The sequence below is a fragment of the Gopherus evgoodei genome, chromosome 6 (assembly GCF_007399415.2).
Source record: "Gopherus evgoodei ecotype Sinaloan lineage chromosome 6, rGopEvg1_v1.p, whole genome shotgun sequence".
NCBI lineage: Eukaryota > Metazoa > Chordata > Testudines > Testudinidae > Gopherus > Gopherus evgoodei.
Genome location: NC_044327.1, coordinates 38,984,188 through 39,008,379, shown reverse-complemented (window position 1 = coordinate 39,008,379; position 24,192 = coordinate 38,984,188). Strand labels below are relative to the sequence as shown.

At 42.7% G+C, this 24,192-nt stretch overlaps 1 protein-coding gene across 1 annotated transcript in view; it reads left to right on the top strand.

The window, feature by feature from the left end:
• Positions 1 to 18,845, top strand: part of TMC1 (transmembrane channel like 1) — a 77,178-nt gene extending 58,333 nt beyond the window's left edge. Inside the window, exons 14-20 of the mRNA XM_030566979.1 lie at positions 1,034 to 1,162; positions 5,759 to 5,826; positions 12,429 to 12,668; positions 14,423 to 14,548; positions 16,801 to 16,879; positions 16,987 to 17,110; positions 18,571 to 18,845. Of these exons, the coding sequence (XP_030422839.1) occupies positions 1,034 to 1,162; positions 5,759 to 5,826; positions 12,429 to 12,668; positions 14,423 to 14,548; positions 16,801 to 16,879; positions 16,987 to 17,110; positions 18,571 to 18,845 (1,041 nt within the window). The remainder of the gene's footprint in view (positions 1 to 1,033; positions 1,163 to 5,758; positions 5,827 to 12,428; positions 12,669 to 14,422; positions 14,549 to 16,800; positions 16,880 to 16,986; positions 17,111 to 18,570) is intronic.
• The last annotated feature ends 5,347 nt before the right edge of the window (positions 18,846 to 24,192 follow it).

The following is a 24,192-nucleotide window of genomic DNA, read 5'->3' as shown; positions in this document are numbered from 1 at the left end:
GTGATGGGTGTACCTAGCAGTTCTGTTTGATTCTGTTGAACATACATATCCATCTTCGCTAGTTATGTTCTATGTGGCTTCTGTCATCTCTCCGCAGCCTGTTTTCCTCCTTTTGACCAAGTCTTATCCTCTCTCTCTTAACTTCCAGCTTTTTCCTGTTTCTGAGACAGAATCCTCCACTGAATCTTAGCTTTTGATGCTCTAGTCACACTGCCAATTTCCTTATCCGGAAATCAGGATCTTCATTGGGAAATCTTACAGTCCTTTTAAAAATTCCACTGGAGATGTCACCAGTAGGGGGCAGATAGCCTGGAAAATACTAACAGTTTAGCAGGCTCTCTGCTGGATGCACTGATGTAGAATTACAAGCTGTGAAACTCAATCTGTTGTGTGCCTCAGAGGAACAAAGGTTTTAATTCAGCAGCATTTGAGACCCATCAGCGACAGTGACAGACTTTCTGGAAACCACAATAATAGGACCAAAAATTGAAGGAAGGGTAAGTCTAGGGTGAGGCCTGACAAGTGGTGAAGCATCTCCTGGGGCCTCCCAGAGGGATGTGGGCAGGGAGAAATGTTTATGTTGGGATTTTACCATCTTCCTCCCTCTCCAACTCCTGTGGAAACTAGGGGGAAGGAAGAGAGGATGGTCCACCCTACATGTTTGAACACTTAGTATCGGGGTGAAAAGAGGATTTAGGATATCATTTACAGAAGAATTCCACTGTTGCAACCCTTCTGCCTTCCAGAATAGGGGATTTTCCATGGTGGGGATTGGATTACACTCCGGCAGGTCCAGTTGGTAATGGTCACTTAGCAAGCTGTTATCCACCATGTTACAGCAGTTCTCAGACTGTTCTAACATCCTGGGGGCCAATTTGGCCCCTGGAAGCCCCAGGGATCAGAAGGGGTAGTAAAAGGGCAGAAATTTCCCCTTTCTTCTAAAATGTGCTGAGCACATCTGGGGATGTCTCCCAGTATTATTTATTTATTACTAGTCTAAGCGTTCTCTTAAAAGAAAACATTGCGTCAACAGGAATTTGTGCGACTGACGATCTCTGACACTATGACAACATACATCACAATTATAATTGGGGATTTCCTGAGAGCTGTCTTTGTCAGGTTTTTCAATTACTGCTGGTGCTGGGACTTGGAGTATGGATTTGTAAGTATCTCTCTCTCTCTCTCTCTCTTAATTCCATTGTCAGATTATCACTTGACATGTTGGTAGTAATTTGTATTTTCATCTTGAGCATCCCAAGTTTAGAGAAGACAAGGCCCATCAGTTTCAAAATCCCTGAACAACATTAAATATTATCTTTTCTCCTCTCCTTGCTACTTTGCTTTGTTTATACACATTTCCATTTTAAAGGATCTAATCCATATCCTACTGAAGTCACTGGAAAGGCTTCTGTGAGCTGTAAATCAGGCTTTAAATGGTTTCTAATATGACTAAATCAGCCAGTCGGATGGGGGAAAAGCATCGAAGGGTTGGTTTTAGATACGTTAGAAATTGTTTTAGTTGGAACACTGTTTTAATTAAGATTAATCATGATCACATAACATTCACCTGATTAGATCAGTGACTCAATTTGTTTGGTGACAGGTGCATTTGGAATATCTAGAATGAAAGCCTGTGGTTTCATTTAAGCCTTTGGCAAAATCCTATGGATTTCCATGAAGCAAGGATTTCATCCTTAGTCTGTAGGATGTTTTCTAAGGCCAGTTCTTTCCTTGTTTCCTTATATTTGAAGAAGTGAAGTTTTTAATGCACAAAAGCTTATGCCCAAATATATCTGTTAGTCTTTAAGATGCCACCAGACTCCTTGTTGTATTCAACAATAGAAAGCATTCAGAGTTGAACTTGATATAAACTTAGGTCTATGTCTACTCTAAAGACTTCTTCTGGCACAGCTATGTTTGTCGGGGCTATGATCCCTGTCTGACTAGATATGTTTGCAAAAGCCAATAGTGTAGATACAGTTATACCAGCAAAACTGAGCTTTTACCAATATAGCTTGCTTTGTTCAGGGAGCAGGTACACTGGTAAAACATAGTTTTGCTGATATCAGCTGTGCCAACACTAGGAGTGCTTTTGCTGTTATAGTATACAGGTATAGCTATACAGTACCGGTAAAGGGCTCATAGTGTAGAAAAGTGTTAAGTGTAAACAGAGTTCCCTTACACAGTTAATTTCTTGGTATTTCTAATGCACCCATCCTGGTAATATTTAACACTAACACAATAAACAGAATGCAATGTGTAAAAATAACATCTTTTCATTCCTCATCCATCCCTCTCTCCTCATATTATGCCATGAAAGTATGCATGGCTTTATTAATAATTATATTAAGAGCTATCTTCAGGGGAAAAAATGACACTGAGCTATTCAGTCGGAATATTACTCAGGGACAGCTAGTGCAAGATGCTTGCCATTCTAGTTTCTGATGGAAGTTCCATAGCTATGAGCCTGCCACTAAGAAAGCACTCTGCTGTGGCAAGTTTCAGCCTTAACACTGTTAACACCAGCACCTCCTAGACAAATGGAGCTGTTGTGGCTGGTCTCAAGAGAAAGGCAGTTCCTGAGATAACCAAGGCACAGCCTCTGTAATGTCAAAGCCAGGCACATAAATGAAACTCAGTGTTGGACAGGGAGTTAGTGCGTCATGTGAAGCTCTGGAATGATGTCCTCTCATTGCTCTGTACTACTTAGTAGATGGGCTGCTGCATGTTGGACCAGCCGGAGCTTCGTCAGTCTTCAGATTTACCACAGTTATTGTGTAGTTGAGCCTGGAGGTGAGAAATGCATGAGTCGTTGTGGCCAATCTCACATTGCACAGAAAGGGGCACACCTTCTCACCCGCTAATGGTAGCAACAGGTGTTTTTGGGTACTATGGCTTTTAGGGGATCCAGGAGCAGTGAAAAGTCCAGAATGACTCCAAGCCTTCATGCCACTCTGATAATTGGAGAGCAGATGACGTCCATTTAGAGTGATGTTATAGGCTTGGCCTGTTTTCCCTTTCCTACAAACTGCTCCTCTGATTTGCCCAGTGTTAAGAGCAGCCAACTGCTCTTCACCTAGGTGCTTATCTCGCTGAAGCCCTGGGAAAGGTGGGAGGTGCCAGAGTCTGATGTGGAGGAGATATAGAGCTGAGTATCATCTGCATATTGCTTTTACCAAAGGCCATGGGAGCAGATGTACTGTAAATCTTGCTGCATGGGTGATAATCACAGTCCCCGAACCAGAGTGACAGGAACACCTTTACTACTCTCTACAGGAAATGCTAACATCATTGTTGGCTTTAGAAAAAAAGATGAAAAAATGCCAATTTGCTTCCTGGTGGTTTCTAAAGCCTGGGCAAATGCAAACAGTAAGAAATGTCCCTTGTTAAATCATCAGCATTACCCCAAAATAGAATGCTGTCCTGGATTCCTGGGAAAGATGTTACAGGTGCTGTTTAAGAACAAGTGACAATGAGGTGATATAGGCTTAGGCCAAACTATGACTTTAAGCATGGGAATAATCTTACTAAAGTCAATGGGCTACTCACACTTAAAAATGGTGTATGCTTAAGTACATTGCTCAATGGACCCTCAACTTGAAGCAAGTCCTGTTGCTCATTGTGCTCCACCCAATGCCCTGGAGCCGTTGCATCCTACCAAGAGATCATGTCTCCTGACCCAGCTACTTTGGCCATGCTCCTCCTCCTGCTTTCCCTGACTCAGAAAAGATGTCATTTAGCAGTCAGAATAGTACAGACATGGCTTTACTGGATATAAAGTATTAAACTGGCTGGTCTTAGTTTCTAGTTTTTATGCTTGAATCCAGAGTTCTAGTCAGCCATTTAGCATTCAATTGCTCCAGTTAGTCTTTCATACCACTGCCTAATTTTTTGCTTCACCATTGCTTTTAGCTAACTTCTTGTATGTTAAAAGAATAACAAATAAATCAATAAAGCATAGGTTGGACAGACAAGAGCTCTAATTAAGTGTGTGGACTAAAAGAGCAATACTATGTCTCATCTCTTTTACACTTGAGCAGGCCTGCCATGCACAGCTACACTTTGACAAGATAGTCACACACTCTTGATTGCTTGCCTGGGAATATGCATTATCAGTGATCCTGGGGCAGCCAGCAAATGGGATGCTCTGATAAAATGTTAATGAAAGTTATGAAACATTTCCTTGGGAGTAAGTGGATTCCTTATTTTTGTTATTGATTATTATTCACTAAGTGCCACTAATACATTTACTGGTTGATGAAGCTAAATGAACTAGCTGTGGATAATTCAAGGTCACATTTAAGAGATTTTCTCAGTCTACAAGTCAAAAGTTAAGGGCCCAGATTCACCAGTGCAATCTAGATACCTTGTGCAGCCCTAGTGATGTAAAGCAGCCAAAAATCCAAGCTAATTAAACCAGGTTTACAGATGCTGTTGGAGCACACAAAGCAGCCAGAATTTACTGGTGAATCTGCCCCTGATTTTTCCACTGCCAACCCCGCCGACACAATTTAATTTAAAAAAAAAAAATCAAGCTGTGTTCATTCTGCCTTATCCATCATCACCAGTAGTAAACCGATAGTTTTGTTGATGCTGTATGAAGTAAACTAAAATTCACTTTACTTATCCATAAAATAGTGAGAATTTGTATTGGCCGGCAGTATTCTTTTACTTTAGAGCAAAGACTATGTAAACAACATGTATATCACAGCACTATAAGTAGACATGTATACTTCATATAAAAAGCTATGTTAAGAGAACATTAAGGTTGCAAAGTCAAGTACACAGGTTATAGTGTTTCCTAAGGGTGTCTGTGCAACTTTTCCAGCCTTCACTTAGTCCCTCCCGCAACATTTTCTGACTAGCTCTAATACATACATACACACTTATACCTAGATAAGTGCCCGAAGGTGACCATTACTGCAATACTATGTCCAGTTCAAGAGTACACAGTTCAAGAAGGTTGTTGATAAATTGGAAAGAGTTTAGAGAAGAGCCATGAGAACGATGAAAGGATTGGAAAACATGTCCTCTAGCAATAGACTTAAGGAGTGCAATCTCTTTAGCTTATCAAAGAGAAGGTTAACGGTGACTTGATCACAGTCTAATTGCTTACATGGGAGAAAAAGTTGAGTCTAGAGGACTCTTCAGTCTAACAGTCAAACAGATAAGAAGATCAATGGCTAGAAGCTAAAGCTAGACAAATTCAGGCTAGAAATAAGGTACACATTTAAGATAATTAGCAAATGTTAACTGGAATAATTTACCAAGAGTTGTGGTGGATTCCCCATTGCTAGACAATTTTAAATCAGGATAGAATGTTTTTTCTAAAGAGTTATCCTCTAATTTAAATGGGAATCAATTCAGGGAAATCCTATGGCTTATGTTATACACGAGGTCAGACTAGATGATCTTAATTGTTCCTTCTGGATTTAGAATCTATGAATCATTGTTTTAAAAGTTCAAAGCATATCCAATAAGAATGGAACTCTTTGTACTTTCCAGTAGTACCTTAACCTCTTCAAAGAGCTCAGTAAGATTTATAATGAAACATTGCAAGCTGTAATGAAGGCAAACATTGATCTTGAGTCATATTCATTTGATTCATGACTCATTGTTAATATGCAACAGAAGGGTCTTGAGAAGACATTGCCAGTATGTTGTTGCTGTTGTAGATGACAGTTTTAATCTACAGCTCTGTGTCAGTTTAAAACATTATCTGCAAGCCTAATGGAAGCATTTGTGCCTTTTCTTTCAGCCTTCCTATTCAGAGTTTGATATAAGTGGAAATGTGCTGGGACTGATCTTTAACCAAGGCATGATCTGGTAGGTGTGGCAGAGAACATATATGGTATTAACAGATGGTTGTATACGAGGTCAGCTTAGCCAGCAGGGCTGTGTGAATTTTTTCACATTGCTTGTGAAATCAAGCATGAAACACAGAAATTCACATATTTGTCACTTCTGAAATGCTGGGCTTGATTCACCACTGTAGTACTCCATTTTTATGCCAGGTATCAAACTGGATACCTTGAAATCAATGGAGTTAAATCAGCAAAGAATTAGGGTAGCAGTGGGAGTCAGTCTCAGGCTAAGGTTATGGGACCAGATTCAGCAATATCCTCTGATATCTTTTGCACTGTTCCGGTGACACACAGCAGCTGTAAAATTAGGTTTATAGCTGCTGTGCATTGTCAGAGCAGCGGAGCATTCTGGAGACTCTGATTGGTGGTTTTATGTTGAAAATTAACAATGTATTAATGTGGCACAAATCCAAAGAGTTTCTCAGTCAAAAAGCTGTTTCCTTACATCTGTATCCTATGAAAAAAAATGGCAGAGATAAATAAATACCTAAATAAATATATAAAAAAATCTGCCAGTGTGAACTAACGGATCACTTAATGATAGTGCTCAGCTGTGCTATATGACAGACCTGAGTTTGAGACCCATTTCTGGTCTTCATGAACTGAGCTGGTAAGTGCTGGGATCACTGTGGGGCAGCATGCTAAGTCCCTTTGTGGAGTGATTTACATCACTCAGGAATCAGAGGGGTAGCCGTGTTAGTCTGGATCTGTAAAAGCAGCAAAGAGTCCTGTAGCACCTTATAAACTAAGGCCTGGTCTACATTACATGTTTATACTGAATTTAGCACTGTTAAACCGATTTAACCCTGCATTCATCCACAAAAAGAAGCCCTTTATATCAATATAAAGGGCTCTTAAAACCAATTTCTGTACTCCTCCCCGACGAGGGGAGTAGCACTGAAATCGGTATTGCTATGTCGGATTAGGGTTAGTGTGGCTGCAATTCGACGGTATTGGCCTCCGGGTGGTATCCCACAGTGCACCATTGGGACTGCTCTGGAAAGCCATCTGAACTCAGATGTACTGGCCAGGTAGACAAGAAAAGCCCTGCGAACTTTTGAATTTCATTTCCTGTTTGGCCAGCGTGGAGAGCTCACCAGCACAGGTGACCATGCAGAGCTCATCAGCACAGGTAACAATACAGTCTCCTGAGAATCGAAAAAGAGCTCCAGCATGGACTGCACGGGAGGTATTGGATCTGATTGCTGTATGGGGAGAGGATTCTGTGCTAACAGAACTCCGTGCCAAAAGACGAAATGAAAAAAACATTTGAAAAAATTTCCAAGGTGCATGATGATGCAGAGAGGCCACACCAGGGACTCAGTACAGTGCTGTGTGAAAGTTAAGGAGGTGAGACAAGCCTACTAGAAAACCAAAGAAGCAAACGAAAGGTCTGGGGCAGGACCAAAAACATGCCACTTCTACGCTGAGCTGCATGCAATTCTAGGGGGGTCTGCCACCACTACCCCACCCCTGTCCGTGGATTCCGAGGTGGAGGTGTTAATTTCAGCCATGCCTGAGGATTCTGCAGACAGGGAAGATGAGGAGGAGGAGGAAGAGGAGGACAAGCTTGCAGATAGCACACAGCACTCCGTTCTCCCCAACAGCCAGGAGTTTTTTCTCACCCTGACGGAATTACCCTCCCAGCCCTCCCAAACCACTATCCCGGACAATGAAGTCATGGAAGGGACCTCTGGTGAGTGTACTTTTGTAAATATAAAATATAGTTTAAAAGCAAGCATTTTTTAATGATTAATTTGCCTAAGGACTTGGGATGCATTCGCAGCCAGTACAGTTACTGGAAAAGTCTGTTAACATGTCTGGGGATGGAGCGGAAATCCTCCAGGGACATCTCCATGAAGCTCTCCTGGAGGTACTCCAAAAGCCTTTGCAGAATGTTTCTGGGCAGGGCAGTCTTATTCCATCCTCCATGGTAGGACACTTGATCACGCCATGCATGTAGCAAGTAATCTGGTATCATTGCATGACAAAGCCTAGCTGCATATGGTCGCGGTGTTTCCTGGCATTCAAGCAACATCTGTTCTTTATCTTGCTGTGTTATCCTCAGGAGAGTGATATCGTTCATGGTAACCTGGCTGAAATTCAGGAATTTAATTAAGGGGACAGAGATGGTTGGGCTATTTGCCTGTGGCTTAAAAAATCCTTCCCTGCATTTAGCCAAGCAGGTGGGGAGGGGGTGATTGGCGCTGAGCTTTTTCGTGTTTGGCTAGCTGGGATCTTCCCTGCTACCAGCCATGCAGTGGGGAGAAGGGTGGCTAGCAGTGATCTTCCATTATACCAGGGGGAGAGGGGGTAGGGGTAAAGTGATCATCCCAGAGAATTGGATGGGGGCGGTTCTGGTGCTGCACGTTAACAGGAAATAAGCAGCACTCAACGGGCTTTGCTTGCTATTTGGGAAAGGAGGGCGCTGGATATATGAAGGCTGCAGAAGCCGAAAGACAATGGCTTACCATGGCCATATGCAAGCCGAACTCTGATGCCCGGACCTGCGTCTGTGATCTCTAACACCAAAGCCGCAGGCACTCAATATCAAGATGCAAAATGCGACCTTGTAGTGAGATCACATGTGCTATGTAAGATGAATAGTGTTGTTCATCGTGAAAGAGTATGACCATTGTTCTCTAAAATGTATCTTTTAAAATACTTCTCTCACTTTTTTCCTGCAGCTGCAAATTTTTCAAGTCTCCCTCCTCCATCCCAAAGGCTATTTCAGATAAGGTGGAGGAAAAAAAGACTCGATACGAAATGTTCTCAGAAATCATGGAAGTGACCCGCAATGAAAGAGCTCATCTGAATGAGTGGAAGGACGTGGTATCAAAGTACAGGAAAGATGCCAGTGACTGTGAGGACAGGAAGGACCAACATGAGGATAGGAGGCATGAATGTGAGGAGAGGAGAGATGCTCGAGATGAGAGGTGGCGGCAGGAAGATCTGAGGTGTCAGGATGCAACTCTAGGGCTGCTGCATGATCAAATGGACAGGCTTCGGCATCTGGTGGAGCTTCAGGAACGGCAGCAGAATCACAGAGTGCCACTGCAGCCCCTGTATAACTGCCCTCCCCCCTCACCATGTTCCTTAGCCTCCTCACCCACTTAGCCTCCTCACCCACCAGACGACTAAGAATGTGTGGGGGGAGGCTCTGTGCATCCGCCCATTCCACCCCAGTGGACAGCCCAACCAAAAGGCTGTCATTATTTTGAAATTTTTTTAGTGGCCTTTTCTTTCCCTCCTATCCTCCTCCCAAACCCCACCCAGGTTACCTTGTCAGTTCTCACCCTCTTTTTATAATTAATTAATAAAGAATACATGATTTTTAAACGAGAGTGATTTTATTTCCTTAAAAAGAACAGTACTTGTGGCACCTTAGAGACTAACAAATTTATTTCAGAATGAGCTTTCGTGAGCTACAGCTCACTTCTTTGGATGCATAGAATGGAACACACAGACAGGAGATATTTATACATACAGAGAACATGAAACAGTGGAAGTATGCATACCAACAGGAAGAGTCTAATCAATTATTTCTTTAGGAAGGAAGCGGTTATCGAAGGGGGAGAGTTGGTGGCTTACAGGGAATGAGTCAATCAAGGGGGTGGGGGATTTCATTAAGGAGAAAAAAAACACAACAGTCACACCGTACTGTGGCCTGTGATGAAACTGTTTTTCAAAGCTTCTCTGATGCACACCACTTCCTGGTGTGCTCTTCTAATCGCCCTGGTATCTGGCTGCACGTAATCAGCAGCCAGGTGATTTGCCTCAGCCTCCCACCCCACCATAAAAGTCTCCCCCTTACTCTCACAGAGATTGTGGCGCACACAGCAAGCAGCAATAAAAATGGGGACATTGGTTTGGCTGGGGTCTGAGCGAGTCAGTAATGTGCGCCAGTGCGCCTTTAAATGGCCAAATGCACATTCTACCACCATTCTGCACTTGCTCTGCCTGTAGTTGAACAACTCCTGACTACTGTCCAGGCTGCCTGTGTATGGCTTCAAGAGCCATGGCATCAAGGGCTAGGCTGGGTCCCCCAGGATAACTACAGGCATTTCAACATCCCCAACTGTTAATTTCTGGTCTGGGAAGTAATTCCCTTGCTGCAGCTGTTTAAACAGGGTAGTGTTCTTGAAGATGCGAGAGTCATGAACTCTTCCCGGCCATCCCACATAGATGTTGGTGAAACGTCCCTTGTGATCCACCAGTGCTTGCAGCACCATGGAAAAGTACCCCTTGCGGTTTATGTACTGGGTGCCCTGGTGCTCCGGTGCCAAGATAGGGATATGGGTTCTATCTATCGCCCCCCCCCCCCACAGTTAGGGAATCCCATTGCAGCAAAGCCATCCACTATGACCTGCACATTTCCCAGAGTCAGAACCTTTCGTCGCAGCAGCTTAATGATTGCTTTGGCTACTTGCATCACAGTAGCCCCCACAATAGATTTGCCCACTCCAAATTGATTCCTGACTGACTGGTAGCTGTCTGGCGTTGCAAGCTTCCAGAGGGCTATCGCCACTCGCTTCTCAACTGTGAGGGCTGCTCTCATCTTGGTATTCTGGCGTTTCAGGGCAGGGGAAAGCAAGTCACAAAGTTCCATGAAAGAGCCCTTACACATGCGAAAGTTTTGCAGCCACTGGGAATCGTCCCACACCTGCAACACTGTGTGGTCCTACCAGTCTGTGCTTGTTTCCCGGGCCCAAAATCGGCATTCAATGGCTGGAACCTGCCCCATTACCAGCAGGAGCTCCAAAGTGCAGGGGCCCACAGTTTGAGAGAATTCTGTGTCCATGTACTCATCATTCCCGTCGCCGCGCTGCCGTAGCCGCCTCCTCCTCAACTGATTTTGCAGGGCCTGGTTCAGCATAGACTGCATGAGAATGCGCAAGGTGTTTACAAAGTCCTTGATTGCTGTCTTGAGCTGAAAAGGGTCCATGCTTGCCGTGCTATGGTGTCTGCATAGTTCACCCAGGGAAAAAGGCGCGAAACAGTTATCTGCTGCTTTCACGGAGGGAGGGGTGAGGCTGTACCCAGAACCACCCACGACAATATTTTTTGCCCCATCAGGCACTGGGATCTCAACTCAGAATTCCAATGGGCTGGGGAGACTGCGGGAACTATGGGATAGCTACCCACAGTGCAACGCTCCAAAAATCGACACTAGCCTTGGCACATGGACGCACACTGTTGAATTAATGTGCTTAGTGTGGCCGCATGCACTCGACTTTATACAATCTGTTTTTAAAAACCAGTTTCTGTAAAATCAGGAATAATCCCGTAGTGTAGACATACCCTAACAGACCTTTCGGAGCATGAGCTTTCGTGGGTGAATACCCACTTCGTCGTGTGCAGTGGGTATTCACCCACAAAAGCTCATGCTCCAAAACGTCTGTTAGTCTATAAGGTGCCACAGGACTCTTTGCTGCTATCACTCCGGAATGATCCCTCGCTCCATTATTGGGACAGCACTGACATATACTGCTGGGCATGCCTCTCAACTCTCACTTGTAAAGACAGGGACTGACTATGCTCTACAGTGGTTTTGCTCTAATATAACTTAGGCCTTGGCTACACTTGAGAGTTGCAGCGCTGGTGAGGGCTTTATAGCGCTGTAACTACTCCCTGTCCACACTGGCAAGGCACATACAGCACTGTATCTCCCTGGCTACAGCGCTGCCTGTACTCCACCTCTACAAGAGGTTCTATGTTATTGTTTGCTAAAATACAGATCAATCTGTTCCTACCTCCTTTGTTGCCAAAGAATGGCCACTTGACCAGTGATTGCTAATGAGGTTTGATGATACTGGTTTAGTGAGACTTGTCTGGTAAACACATTGTAATAATAATTTCAGTTTATGTTCATACCTCTCACTACACATTCCATAGATACATTACACAAGAATATTCATGATCGGTATGTTATTAGTTTTTAAATGATACCCTACAAGGCATATTTTACACAAAGATTATTACAATAATCTGTAGTGTGTGAATACAAGAGTGCTCTTGATCACACCATGGTACCAGAATAAGTGAAATAAATGTCAGCTCAGGAGACAGCAAAAATATTAATAAGACAACAGCAAATTAAATTAAGACTAGGCTGGATTATGATAAAACAAGCTACTCATCAAGCCTGTAAGAGATTATGGGGTATAATGTTTGGGATTATGTGTTCTATAAATGAATGACAATCTGTCTGAATGGATTTGAAAATGAAAGAGCCATTTAAAGAAGAAGAAAGTGAAAGGGGGAAATCGATAATAGTTTTCTGACTGGGTTGTTAAAATTCAGTTGGAGAAAGAAAAAGTCGAGGGGAGGAGAGCCTTGAGAATTGGAAAGACATGATTTAAAGAGTATTTTAGCCATATGCCATGAAGTCAATGGAAGAAAGAGAGCCAAGACCAAAAAAAAGAGTTAAACAAGGCTTCATAAGCTGCAAAATGCATTGTGTGTGGCTGCAAAACAAGGGGATATGAAAGCCCAGGGTGGATGGAGAGTTATGGTGTCTCTAAGGCTGCAGAGTTTACAGAGCACTTTCTTGTTTGTTTCTAGGATGGGTTCTTTTTATGCTCCAGGCCTGCCAGCTATCAATGTGTTCCGTCTCCACACCTCGATGTATCTTCAGTGCTGGGCTGTGATGTGCTGCAATGTCCCCCACGAGAGGGTCTTCAAAGCCTCTAGATCCAATAACTTCTACATGGCCATGCTGCTCTTTATTCTCTTCCTCTCCACTCTGCCTGCTGTGTACACTATTGTCTCTATCCCACCATCCTTTGACTGCGGCCCATTCAGGTCTTTCACATTTTATATCCGTCTCTTTCCTGACAAATTGGTTATCTCATGGTATGACTACTGTACAGTGAATGACATAACTAAAGCCAACTTCCTCACTAAGTATTGGCACTTTATAAACTATGCTAATTTTACTTGTGCATAGGACCATAGTCTCTGAAGATAAATTAAATGTGAGAGAAATGATTAACTATTTAAAAAGTATTCACTACTGGTAAGACAGAAATTCTTTTTTTTAAAAAACATTTCATACTAGTGTGATCAAGTCTGAAATTATATGTAAGGAATAGAGAACAATTCTGTTAGAGATACATGCTCTACCTGCTTGAGATGATCTGTTAGAGTGTAGAATAGTCTCATTGCTTAGGAGATAGGAGATTTAGAAGAGGCTGCAGCAAGCACTAGAAAACGTACTGCAGAAAGGGATGTGGCAGTAGCAGAGGGGAAGACTAGATGACCGAATAGAGCTTTTCCATCTCAAATTTCTGAGACTTTCTGCAGTACTTCAGGGAGTTAGATTCAGTAGCACTGTTATAATATATTTCTGGTGCTGTGAGTCATATTCTGAAGTTCTCAAAAATGATGGAAATAAAGGGTGTCCGTGTTGACAGCAATTGTGTGTGTAAATCCATGCACATTGAAATAAGAATAAACAATACCCCAGATAACGTGGCCTACATTTTCAAAAGGGACTAGTGATTGTGAGCACCTGTGTGCCCAGCTTGAAACACCTGAAAGAGAATTTTCAGAAGGTGCTGAACACTGACTCTTCAATAATCTTTAAGGTGCCTCAAGTTAGGCATCCAGAATCACTAGTTGCGTTTGAAAAAGATGAGCCTGCATTCTCCTGCAAGCAGGTAACAGCAGAGGGGGATATAGCTATGAAGACACTTGCCCATTTAAGAACCAGCTAATTCCATGCCTTATTCTTCACACTGTGCATTGCAGAAGTGGAATATCAGGGGAGATATCTTCAGCATCTCTGTTTGCCATTTAATATGACATATTACACTAGTAAGCAAGCAATAGGTTAGACACGACATTTAGATTTTAAAATATTTGTGTCTTTGATATCTGCTAGCAAAAATGTATTAATGGAGTAAAAGGAGAAGAGCAGTAAAATGGAGATCTGGTTTCCAGTGAATGGCTTGAAAAATACATTAGTAAAGTGATCCCAGTGCATCTTTTAAAGGCACAGAAGTCTTGACATCTTAGCTCTAAAAGTTCCTTTGGGTATAGGCAAACCAGAAAATGTTTTCCAGACACTCACTGTCACTGTGTGGGAGAAATGCATGAAATACCAGCAAATCTGCTGAGATATGAAACTGGTTGGATTTCACAGAATTGGTACAAAGCAGGTGATACTGATTGCAAATTTTCATTTAGTAATCAGATCATAGAAGACATAGAGGGTGACATTTGAGGACTGGTCTGTGTAACTGCAATCCCAAACCATGTGTAATTCAGGATTAGATAAACTAGAACAGCTTCGGTAAGATTTCCTCTGCCCTATGCCCCAAGGAATGAACAAGCTATCCATTTTAACTTTTTCTGTGCTGCTTTAATGTGTTATCCTGCTTAAAAAGTTATGTTTTTCTTAAAATCAACTCAGTAAAGAGCATTTAGATAATCTGAATGACAATAACTTGTTGAGCCCAGCCCTAGTCTGATATAATCATGTTGTATGCTGATACGCAATGCTGCACTGGCATTGGCAAGGTATGTAATACAGTGTTAATTTTTATTTTTAACAGTGGGAAAACTAGAATGTTTGAGGTCATTTCAGAAACCTTAGAGAATGACTTCCCTTCCTGGTTTGGGAAAGTATTTAGTTATGCTTCTAACCCTGGACTGATCTTGCCCTTCATATTGCTTATGGTGTAAGTACAGTATCTTAACTCAGATCAAAGCTTTCCTATATGAATCTCTACTCAATTCATTTCATGTCAAGCCTGCACAACCGTAGGTGTCCACTGGAAACACAGTCAAGTACACAGGACCGGCGCAAGTGTTTTTAGCGCCCTAGGCGCACAGCCATTTCGCCGCCCCGCGCTCTGGTCCCGCGGCTCTGGTGGACCTGCTGCAGTCGTGCCTGCGGAGGGTCTGCTGGTCAGCGGCTTTGGAGGAGCTGCCACAGCCGTGCCTGCGGGAGGTCCACCGGAGCAGCGGGAGCAGTGGACTGTCCGCGGGAATGCCTGCGGCAGGGCCACTGGAGCCGCCTGCCCCCCCCGGCAAAATGCCGCCCCCCAATAATCCTGGCGCCCTAGGCGATTGCCTAGGCAGCCTAAATGGAAGCGCTGGCCCTGCAAGTACAACACTGATTGCCTTGTGTTGAGGGACTTGAAGAATTCACAGGTCTTTTGCTTGATCATAATTAATATATAGTTGAACAAAGGGCACGCTTCCCAATCTCTCTCTTTTGTTCAATGGCTTAATTCTTGTCTTGTTTTGTTACCATAGTGCCAAAAATCATTAAGAAGCAAAAACACCCCAAACAAATAAAAACAAAAACAAAAAAACCCACAAAAATATATGGGATCCGAAGTGGAGCAAGTTTAATCAGTCTACTGGGCAGAACTGCACATTGTAAAACCTAGCATGTTTAGTAGTGAACTCTCAGAATTGCTATTCCCCTGATACAGAGCTTTCTTTAAGTCTGTTCCTGGGCATCTCGGGTTTTGCATAATAATAAAGAGGCCTGAAAAGCAGCAGAACTGCCATCATTTTGCTAAACTAGGTGTGAGGTAAGAGTTGGGGGCATGTAGCAGAGAACTCACATAGAGGGCTTCCAAATTAGATTCTCTGGCTAAAACCCCGGTGTAAGTGGTGTTCAGTAAGGCATGATTGCTACTCCCTTGTACTAGAAGTTCCCTGTCCAAAGTCCACTTTCTGAGGCTTTGGACTAGGAATGGATGTTTGTCCATTAATCAGTTCTGAATAAGAATAATAATCCTGATATCTTTCATCCCAAAGGACTTTACAAAGGATCACTTTATAGGATCACTTAGCACACACAAAAGTGCAGCTACCTCTTGGGTAGGGTGACCAGATAGCACGTGTGAAAAATTGGGATGGGGTGGGCTGCAACTGGCAACTATATAAGTAAAAGCCCCAAGTATCAGGACTGTCCCTAAAAAAACTGGGACATCTGGTCACCTTACTCTTGGGTAAAATTCAGTCATGATTTAACGTCACACAGTTATACTGCCAAATATTTTAGAAAAGGAAGTGAAAAACAGTAAGTGTAATAGAAACTGCAGAAGGAACTTACACAGGCAGAATGAAATTTTGAGATGAAATTTATCAAAGACTTGCTGACAATCATACTACATACAGAAAGACTCTCACTGAAGAACATGAGTAGCTCCCATTATATATATTGTGCAGTAGGGGACTTTGGCCCAAAACAAAGGCAAAGACAATACAAGAGACAACAAAACAGAGAGAAGATTAATCACTTATTTCAACCAGGAGCGTGACATACTGTTGATATCACTATAAGACATCACATAGCTGGTTCTCCATTAGAGTTTTATTAGGTGAGAGTAGGGGGTGAAAATGTGCTAATTTCTTACAGTTATTTAACAAAGAAAATTATGCCATGTACTTGTGATTTTGTGCGCTAGAAGATTGTGATTTAGAACAAAAATCAACTAGTTTTCCATGTTTTTCCTTGTTGTCTTTCCTGGCACTACAGCACTTAAATTTCCTATTGTTGTGCAAGTTTAAAGGATTGTTTAAACATTTGGGCATTTAAAAAATACATTATACACCTTTTACAAGTCAGTTTTGCAGAACACTCATGTTATGGAAGAACAGCTGGATGGAACTGCCTCCTTAACACCATAACTGAAAGGAGGGTTCTTAAATAGGGAAAGTGAATTTTTCAGTTGAATTGTTCTGGGATCTCAGGTAGAGATGTACTTTCTTTCTCCTGTGAGGAAGCACATAACTGAACTGTCAAAATGTTAGTGTTAATAAGTCTGGGTAGTGGAGTAAAAGCCACTCTTCATATTAACACATTATGGAGGCTAGGGACAACCTATTCATTGTAATGTCGATTTATTAAGAATTATGTTAGATTTTATAATTGTTACCTAACAGAATGTATTCTTTTTCCTTTAAAATTTAGATTGAGTATCTATTATCTCAATGCTACTTCCAAATCCTACAAGGAAGCTAACTTGGATCTCAAGAAGAAGCTACAAAGTGTAAGGATGCCATAAAGAGGGTAGAACTGTTACTTTTTATTGTTGTGAAACAGTAGAGAAATGATTTAAGTGATTAAGGTATGTCTCCCTCTCTCCCCTTTGACTAGCAAGCTGAGGAAAACAAAAAGAGAAACAAACAAAAAGCACAACAGGCACGGGAGATGGAAGAAAACTCCCTTGAGACTAAACCCAAGCAGCAAGGAAGCAAACAAGACTCCGCAGCAGATCGAGGTGCGACTGCTCTGACGATGTCTATTTATTTGCTGCCATCCCTACACAGTGTCTTAGCTTCTCTACTTACTGTACAGTGACACCCTGAGAGGGGCAGTCATGAAAATTAAACAGTGCAAATTAACCACAGTCCAGAAGCTTGCAGCCGCCATAATCGTTATGGCATTGGTCTTTCTCCTTCCCTTTTAAGAAATATTACAATCTCCTTCAATAACAATCCAGAACCCTACAGTAGTAACAAACTGCAAGCTGTATTACTTTGGACTGTTAGGCCTCAATCCAACAAAGCACTTAAGCAGGTTCTTAATGTTAGTGTTAGCTTAAAACCTAAGCATGTGCATATGTGTTTTGGTAGATTGAAGTTTTACTGCAGAATACTACAATAATTTTTATATTGGAATATTGAGGGCGGGGTTGTGTTTTTTAAGTCCAGGCTCCTGCGGGGTGGGGGCAGTGAGGCCATGATATAGCAGGAATCCTCAGGAAGAATTCTGGCTTAGTCAGCCAAACTTTCTCCTAGGTATGGTCCCAGGCTGCATATGTAGCAGCTCTACCTGCCTTAAAGAGGGTGTGATGTGCTCTCCCCTCTGCACTCAGGCTAGGGTGACCAGATGTTAAAGGGAAAATATTGGGACCACCGCAAGGTGTTTTTTTTTTTTTTTTTTTTTTTTTTTTTTTTAAACACACTCACCTATCTGGGAGTTCAGAGGCAATTCGGCAGAGAGCCCTTCAGTCGTGGACGGTCTTCGGCGGTATTTCAGCGGTGGGTAATAAACCTTGCCACCAAAGACAGAAGCACCCACCACTGAAATACCACCAAAGACCCTCCACAATTGAAGAACTCTCAGCCGAATTGCTGCCGAAGACCAGAAAACAAAATATTGGGACAAATGGCGTCCCGACCTTACTCTGGTCGGGACGTGGGACAAACTCCTTAAAGTCAGGACAGTCCCGATTTTATCGAGATGGCTGGTCACCCTAACTCAGGCACTACTGTCCTCATTGTCCATGCCACAAAACAAGCACACAGTTTGGCATGATTGGCAGCAGGAGAAGTCAGAGCTGGAATATTAGGGAGGTTGTAGGTCAGAAATGAGGTGCATCAGCAGTGTGGGGAATTCCAAATGCACCGTGCTGAAATTGGGCAGTTTTATAATGAAATTGCTGAGTTTTGCCATCTGTCTCACCACCCTCACTCCCCTAGTAGCCCTAGAAACTGCCTCCACTTATTTGGTGCTACCTTATGTAAGAGGGAGGGCTTCTATGTTCCTTGCTTAAGGTCTTGGAGGCTGGGAAGGGTTGGCTGGAAAACTTCATGGGGGAGCTGCTGAATCATTTCTCATAACCTCACTCTGAGAGATGAGGTTGGCCGGGTAAGTGCTGAGCTTTCTGTTGCTCCTACTGCTCTAATAGGCAATCTCTGTTCTATGGCTCAGTTTGGTTTTCTAAATACATTTTAGGTACCCAAAAAGGACGAGGTGACAAAGAGTCTAAGAAAAAGACCAGCCACCAACAGGAAGGAAGCCCCTCTCAGCAGCACGGCCCTGGCCCAAATGCTCATTATGCCTCACATGGCAGAGGAGGAAGCCTTGCTCCGCCCCCACATATAGCTGTGACTCGACCACCAGTGCCAAGAGGATATGGCATGCCTGGCTACCCCCCCAGAAATCCACGCTTTGAAGGTTTTCCTGGAGGACACCCAAGAATGCCACGGGGCACTCCTAACTATAGATAATAATGCTGTTCTACACTTTCCTCTAGTAAAAGTAAGCTACAGGATAATATAGTACAACCCTTGCAAAAAATAAATAAATAAATAAATAAATAAAATGGCTCTGATTCAGCCAATAAGTGAGGTGTCCCATTAATTTCAGTGCAACTCCTCCTGTGCATGAAGTTGCTCAGTGTATTTTCAGGACTGGGGGCTTCAGTACCAATATTTAACAGAAACCGATTATGGCGGCTGCATTAGTCTTCTTGTTAATTTGAATGTCTGGGAAAGATATGTTGTCATAAGCGTCTAAGTGTTTCTAAGTATATAAATATTTATGATGAGAATGAAAATGTTAGTTTATTCTTGCATAAGTTTCTCATTGTTACTTCATTTATTTTCAAAACCACAGGTAATTGTCGATATAATTGTTTGGAAATTATATCTGAGTCAGTTTTACTTGAACAGTGCACACAGCTTGTGCTGGCCATCTGCACAGGAGTGAGACTCACCTGATTAGTTTAGACTGGAAATATATGGCTACCTTTCAATAGCCAAAGCATGACCTTTAAATACCCAGAGATATTGTGCAGCCTAGTGTTTGAAATATGTGCTTTCTAGTTCAGAGGCATTATGCAGCTGAGCTTTTAATTTTATTAAAATCCCTATTTTTCCTGTCAGTGCAGTAATAATTCTTGCCATATGCAATATTATACAACCACCTCCCCAAGCACCTGCTTATGACTAGAGGTCATTCTGAAGCACCTTGCCTGTTTCCATCTCTTCAGGACCCTTTAAAAACTCACAGTTCAAAGGTAGTTCAAAACAACTCCACAAGGAATCCCAATTATTTAGTCCTCTGATACATACTGGCCCTCTAGGCCCCAAGCATTTCAGCCTCTCTCCCCTGATTAACCCCAAAATAACACAAAACACAAACTTACAGAGTCTCCATCCCAGCTGGCCTTTATAGGATCTTTGCTTGGACAGAGTCCTTCACAGGCCTTCTGCTCTGAAGGCCTTTCTCCCACTTACTCCTGCTTCTACAGCTTTTTTTCTACTGCTAAATCAGGGACCTACAAACATCTGCTGGCTCTCTGGAGTTACAATTTCCCCAGCTCCTGCTCTCTTAGACCAACTTCTTGCTTTTTTTTTCAAATCCTGGGGATCACCGTATTCAGCCCAGTTGTGGCTGACCCTGTAAGCAGGGATGGTTTAGTCATAAACTCTCCAGCCCATGGGGCAAGCTGCCCTATTACATTACTTGTTGAGAAAGCATTTCATATGCAAAAAGAAACCATATTCGAACAAAACAGTTCAGCCCGGTCCTTCGGTATCCACCTCCAACATGCTTTCCAAGGTTGGAGTGCTCTACATAGGGGCCTTAGGGACAGATAATGGGCTCTTGCTATTACTGCTTAATTATTATTATTTATTTGTATTGTGGTAGTATCTGGGAGCCCCGGACCCCATTTTGATAGGTGCTATCCAAACACAGAACTAAAAGGTGGTCTCTGCCCCAGTATTTACATTCACCTGTTTGAGAGTAGTTACATAGCTTTATTGCATTGACCAGAATTTGACCCACTATATGTATAAAAAATGTAGAGAAGGTTATTCAGTGCAGCTCTGTTTTGTAGTGTAGAAGGATGTTAACTCTGTTTCACAAGGTAAAGCCTGGGGCAAATCTGTGACATCATGAAACAATTTAGGCTACTCTTATTTATGGTGTAACTAAATCAGGGAGTCTGATCATAATGGTACCTTCTGGCCTCGAAATCTATGAGCTGTGCCCCCTTGTCCCAGGGCTGAATTTGTTCTGGAATATTAAAACCAAGGGCCAGATCCTCAGCTGGTGTAATTCAGCATAACTCCATTGACTTCAACAGCCATTGGATGGCCTCATACCATAGGTGAATAGTGACCTTGGAGGTGAAAATCTATATCATAATTATCAACCCCTCTAGCTAACCGAACCCTTTGTCTTTCTACTTTGTTTCCCTCATGCTCTCACCTGCCTACAGACTGGTTCCTTCACCCCCCCCCCATGAAGACTGAGGTCTTGGAATGGACTCTGTATCTGTGCTTTTGCATTGCTGTACTCATGCAGTTCTGGATTAGCATTCTGTGAATAATTTAAGGAAAAATATAATGAAGTTCAATTATGGCTGACACTCAGATTTCCAAATTCCAGATCTCCTTTGATGAGTTTTTCTATGGGAGTGATTATTATTGTGGAAGAAAGGGTGATCCAGGAGCTAACCTGGGATCAGAAGACCCAGTTGCAATTCCCTCTTTCCCCACAGACATTCTGTATGACCTTGGACAAATCCTTTATCTTCTGTTCTTCATTTTCCCCATAAACTAGTAAGAACAGTCTTATAGGCTTCTTGACTTTATTGTCCTAGTGTGGAACCCTGCAATTCTTCCCCTCTCAGACTAGGTCTCAGTCTAGATCCTGGTAGTATTAGTGAGTTAATATTATTTTCTGGGGTGTAAGCCTGATCTCTGCTAACTAGACTGAAGGCTGTAAAAAGATCTCTGAGCAAACACATTTTAACATTTCTATGAATAGTTTATTTTCTCCAGCTATTTCTGTGGACCTCTCCCCAGTGTTTATAGGGGCATTCCTGAGTATAGTTAATGTCCAATGAGTATGGAAAAAAAATTCATGCGTTTGCCAACAATATCTGTAACTGTATTAAGAAACACACTTTACAATGCTGCTACAGCGCTTCAGTGAAGACTCTGCTATGCCGATGGGAGAGCTTCTCCTATCAGCATAGTTAATCCACCTTTGTGAGAGGCGGTAGCTATGTCTGCGGGAGAAGTCTTTCCATTAACACAGTGCTGTCTACACTGGGAGTTAAGTCAGATTGTGACCTGGCTTTCCCCAATACCCATAATCCAGGTAGCAGGAACAAGCAGTAACATGTAGGGGACAAGAGCAGCCTCTGTGAGAGGGTACATTCCTCACCCTACGTGAGTGGCAGGAATGGGTAGGGTGAGATGAGGTGTAGTCAGTTCTCCCCACCGCCAAGTACACTGGCACTGAAGAACAGGGGTACTTCCCCTGAATGCAGCAGAGGGAAATTGCAGAGCAGAGGGTAACTCTCAGAGTCATTGCTTCTTGGGCTGCTTCTGAGGCCACCTCTTGCTCAGGGCTGATGTCTAAGCCATGACTGAGCCCTCAGGTTTGTAAGGGAAGAACACTGATGCAGTGTCATGCTTCCACAGCAATAGCTTATGAGAAACATGAATACTACATTGCTATACTATATACTAAATATCAGATGTTCTTTAAATATTCTGTTCTATATAACTCAGTACCATTCCACAGCTTAAGGCTCAGCCTGTGGGGTTTAAGCCACTTGCTGCATGTTGGGGTCTTTGAAGGGGCTGCACCATGGAGAGGGGTAGGGGCACTGGAAGGAATTCTGGCTGCTTCAGAACGTCACTCGGAGCGGCCCATGTTGGAGTAGCAGCTCCACCTTCCTTTGAAAAGATGCAGCTTGTGCTCTCAACCGAGCCAGCCCTGCTCTTCAGACCAGTGCAGAGAGATAGAGTCACCCTCCCTCTCCCTGATCCCCTTTGGGAGGTTAGTGTCCCTGGTAGTACAAGCCATGAGCCATTCCTCCATGCCCCAGTGAATCTGTGCACAGCCCTGAATGTACAACTGCACACCAGTACAAAGCCAGGCACAATATAGTCCTGACTAGGCAAAGGTTATGCCAAGAACCTTTCTAAGCCTGATGTTAACCACAGCCAGCAGAACTGAGTCAGTTCTTATGGAGTGAGTTTACGTTAAGGGTTATACTGCCTGTTGCTAGCACTACGCCCTCTATAGTAAGCCCACAGATGCAATTCAGCTCAAGATGGGCTAGAGGAGGGGAGCTGACTGTAGCTGGTGGGATTATTACAACCTATTTCCTCATCTAGCAGTTGCAGAGCAGCTCTGCCCACACTCTACAGCTTGGAAGAAGGACTTTGTCCTCCTGGATCCCCATAGAACTCTGTTGTCCTGTGCTGAAGCTTGTTTACATGGGCTTTGTACAGGAGAGAGGATTTGCGTCAGTTTAAATAACTCTCTAAATAAACTTATCCAGAGGGGTTGTCGGTAACTAATCAGGGATAGAGAGGTTGAAATAATTAACAGGTGTGTGTGAAAAATCCATGTCAATGTCCAGGGAGAGCTCTGTTCCTTTCCTTAATCAATGTGTAAAGAGTGGAAGGGACACGTTGTAGATCCTATTGGAGGAGGATGAGTGGAAAGCTCTCCTCAGAGTTGTGGCTCCATCATCCCTGCAGAATGATGTTTTACTGAGACGTGTTTGCTTGCACTTACATTATGAGAGAGGATTTTTAGGTGAATACAATTTTAGGATAGACATAGTGTATATGAGTTTACACTTGCCATTTGAGGATTTGGTTGCATGGACTTGATTAATCTGAATCCTTCTTACAAACTTTCTCATTGCCTCCTCTTTGCTTTTTTCAGGCAGGATTCAGCAAACATACTCTCAATGATCCACACAAAGAAGGGAATGCCTTTCTCTTTTGAAAAATAGAAACATCTGTTTTTTAAATAAATTGTCATACACAGCACCCTAAGAGTTGGGTAGTAACTCTGGTCTGCTTTCTGTAGGAGATTCTCATGGAAATGAAGCAACCCCGGGGATTCAACAGCAGGCTGTATGCTGAGTGTGCTAAAGGCCCTTGATATAAAGCGTCATATTTAAAAGATGGAATAATGTAACCAAATACAAATCTGCATATTGCTTTATAAATAATTCATTCAGAAAAATTGAGGTAACCCTCTCTCTCAGAATCAAGGTGACAACAATACCCTCCTTCAGCTTAGAGCAACAACAGTCACAACACCTTGAAGTATCTCAGGTGGCCACTCTTCACGAAAAGAAGGTGCTGGTATTTAAAAATTGTCTTTCAATCTTTTTATACTTGGGCTGCAAGTAGATTTAAAATCTGATATTTTTATTGAGCCAGATTTTCTTTGTTGAAATCAGTAGTAACCCCAGCCAATGTGCAGAAAGCAGACATAGTTCTGTCTGAACAATAAGTGCTTTAATTTGCTGTGAGGATCAAAGTTAAATGATCTCCAAACCAAGAAACATAAGAACACAAGAATGGCCATTCTGGGTCAAAACAATGGTCCATTTAGCCCAGTATCCTGTCTTCCAACAATGGCTAATGCTAGGTGCTTAAGAGGGAATCAACAGAACAGGTAATCATCAAATGATCCAAGCCCTATTGTCCAGTCTCAACTTCTGGCAAACACAGGCCAGGGAACCATCCCTGCCCATCCTGGCTAATAGCCATTGATGGACCTATTTTCCATGAACATATTTAGTTC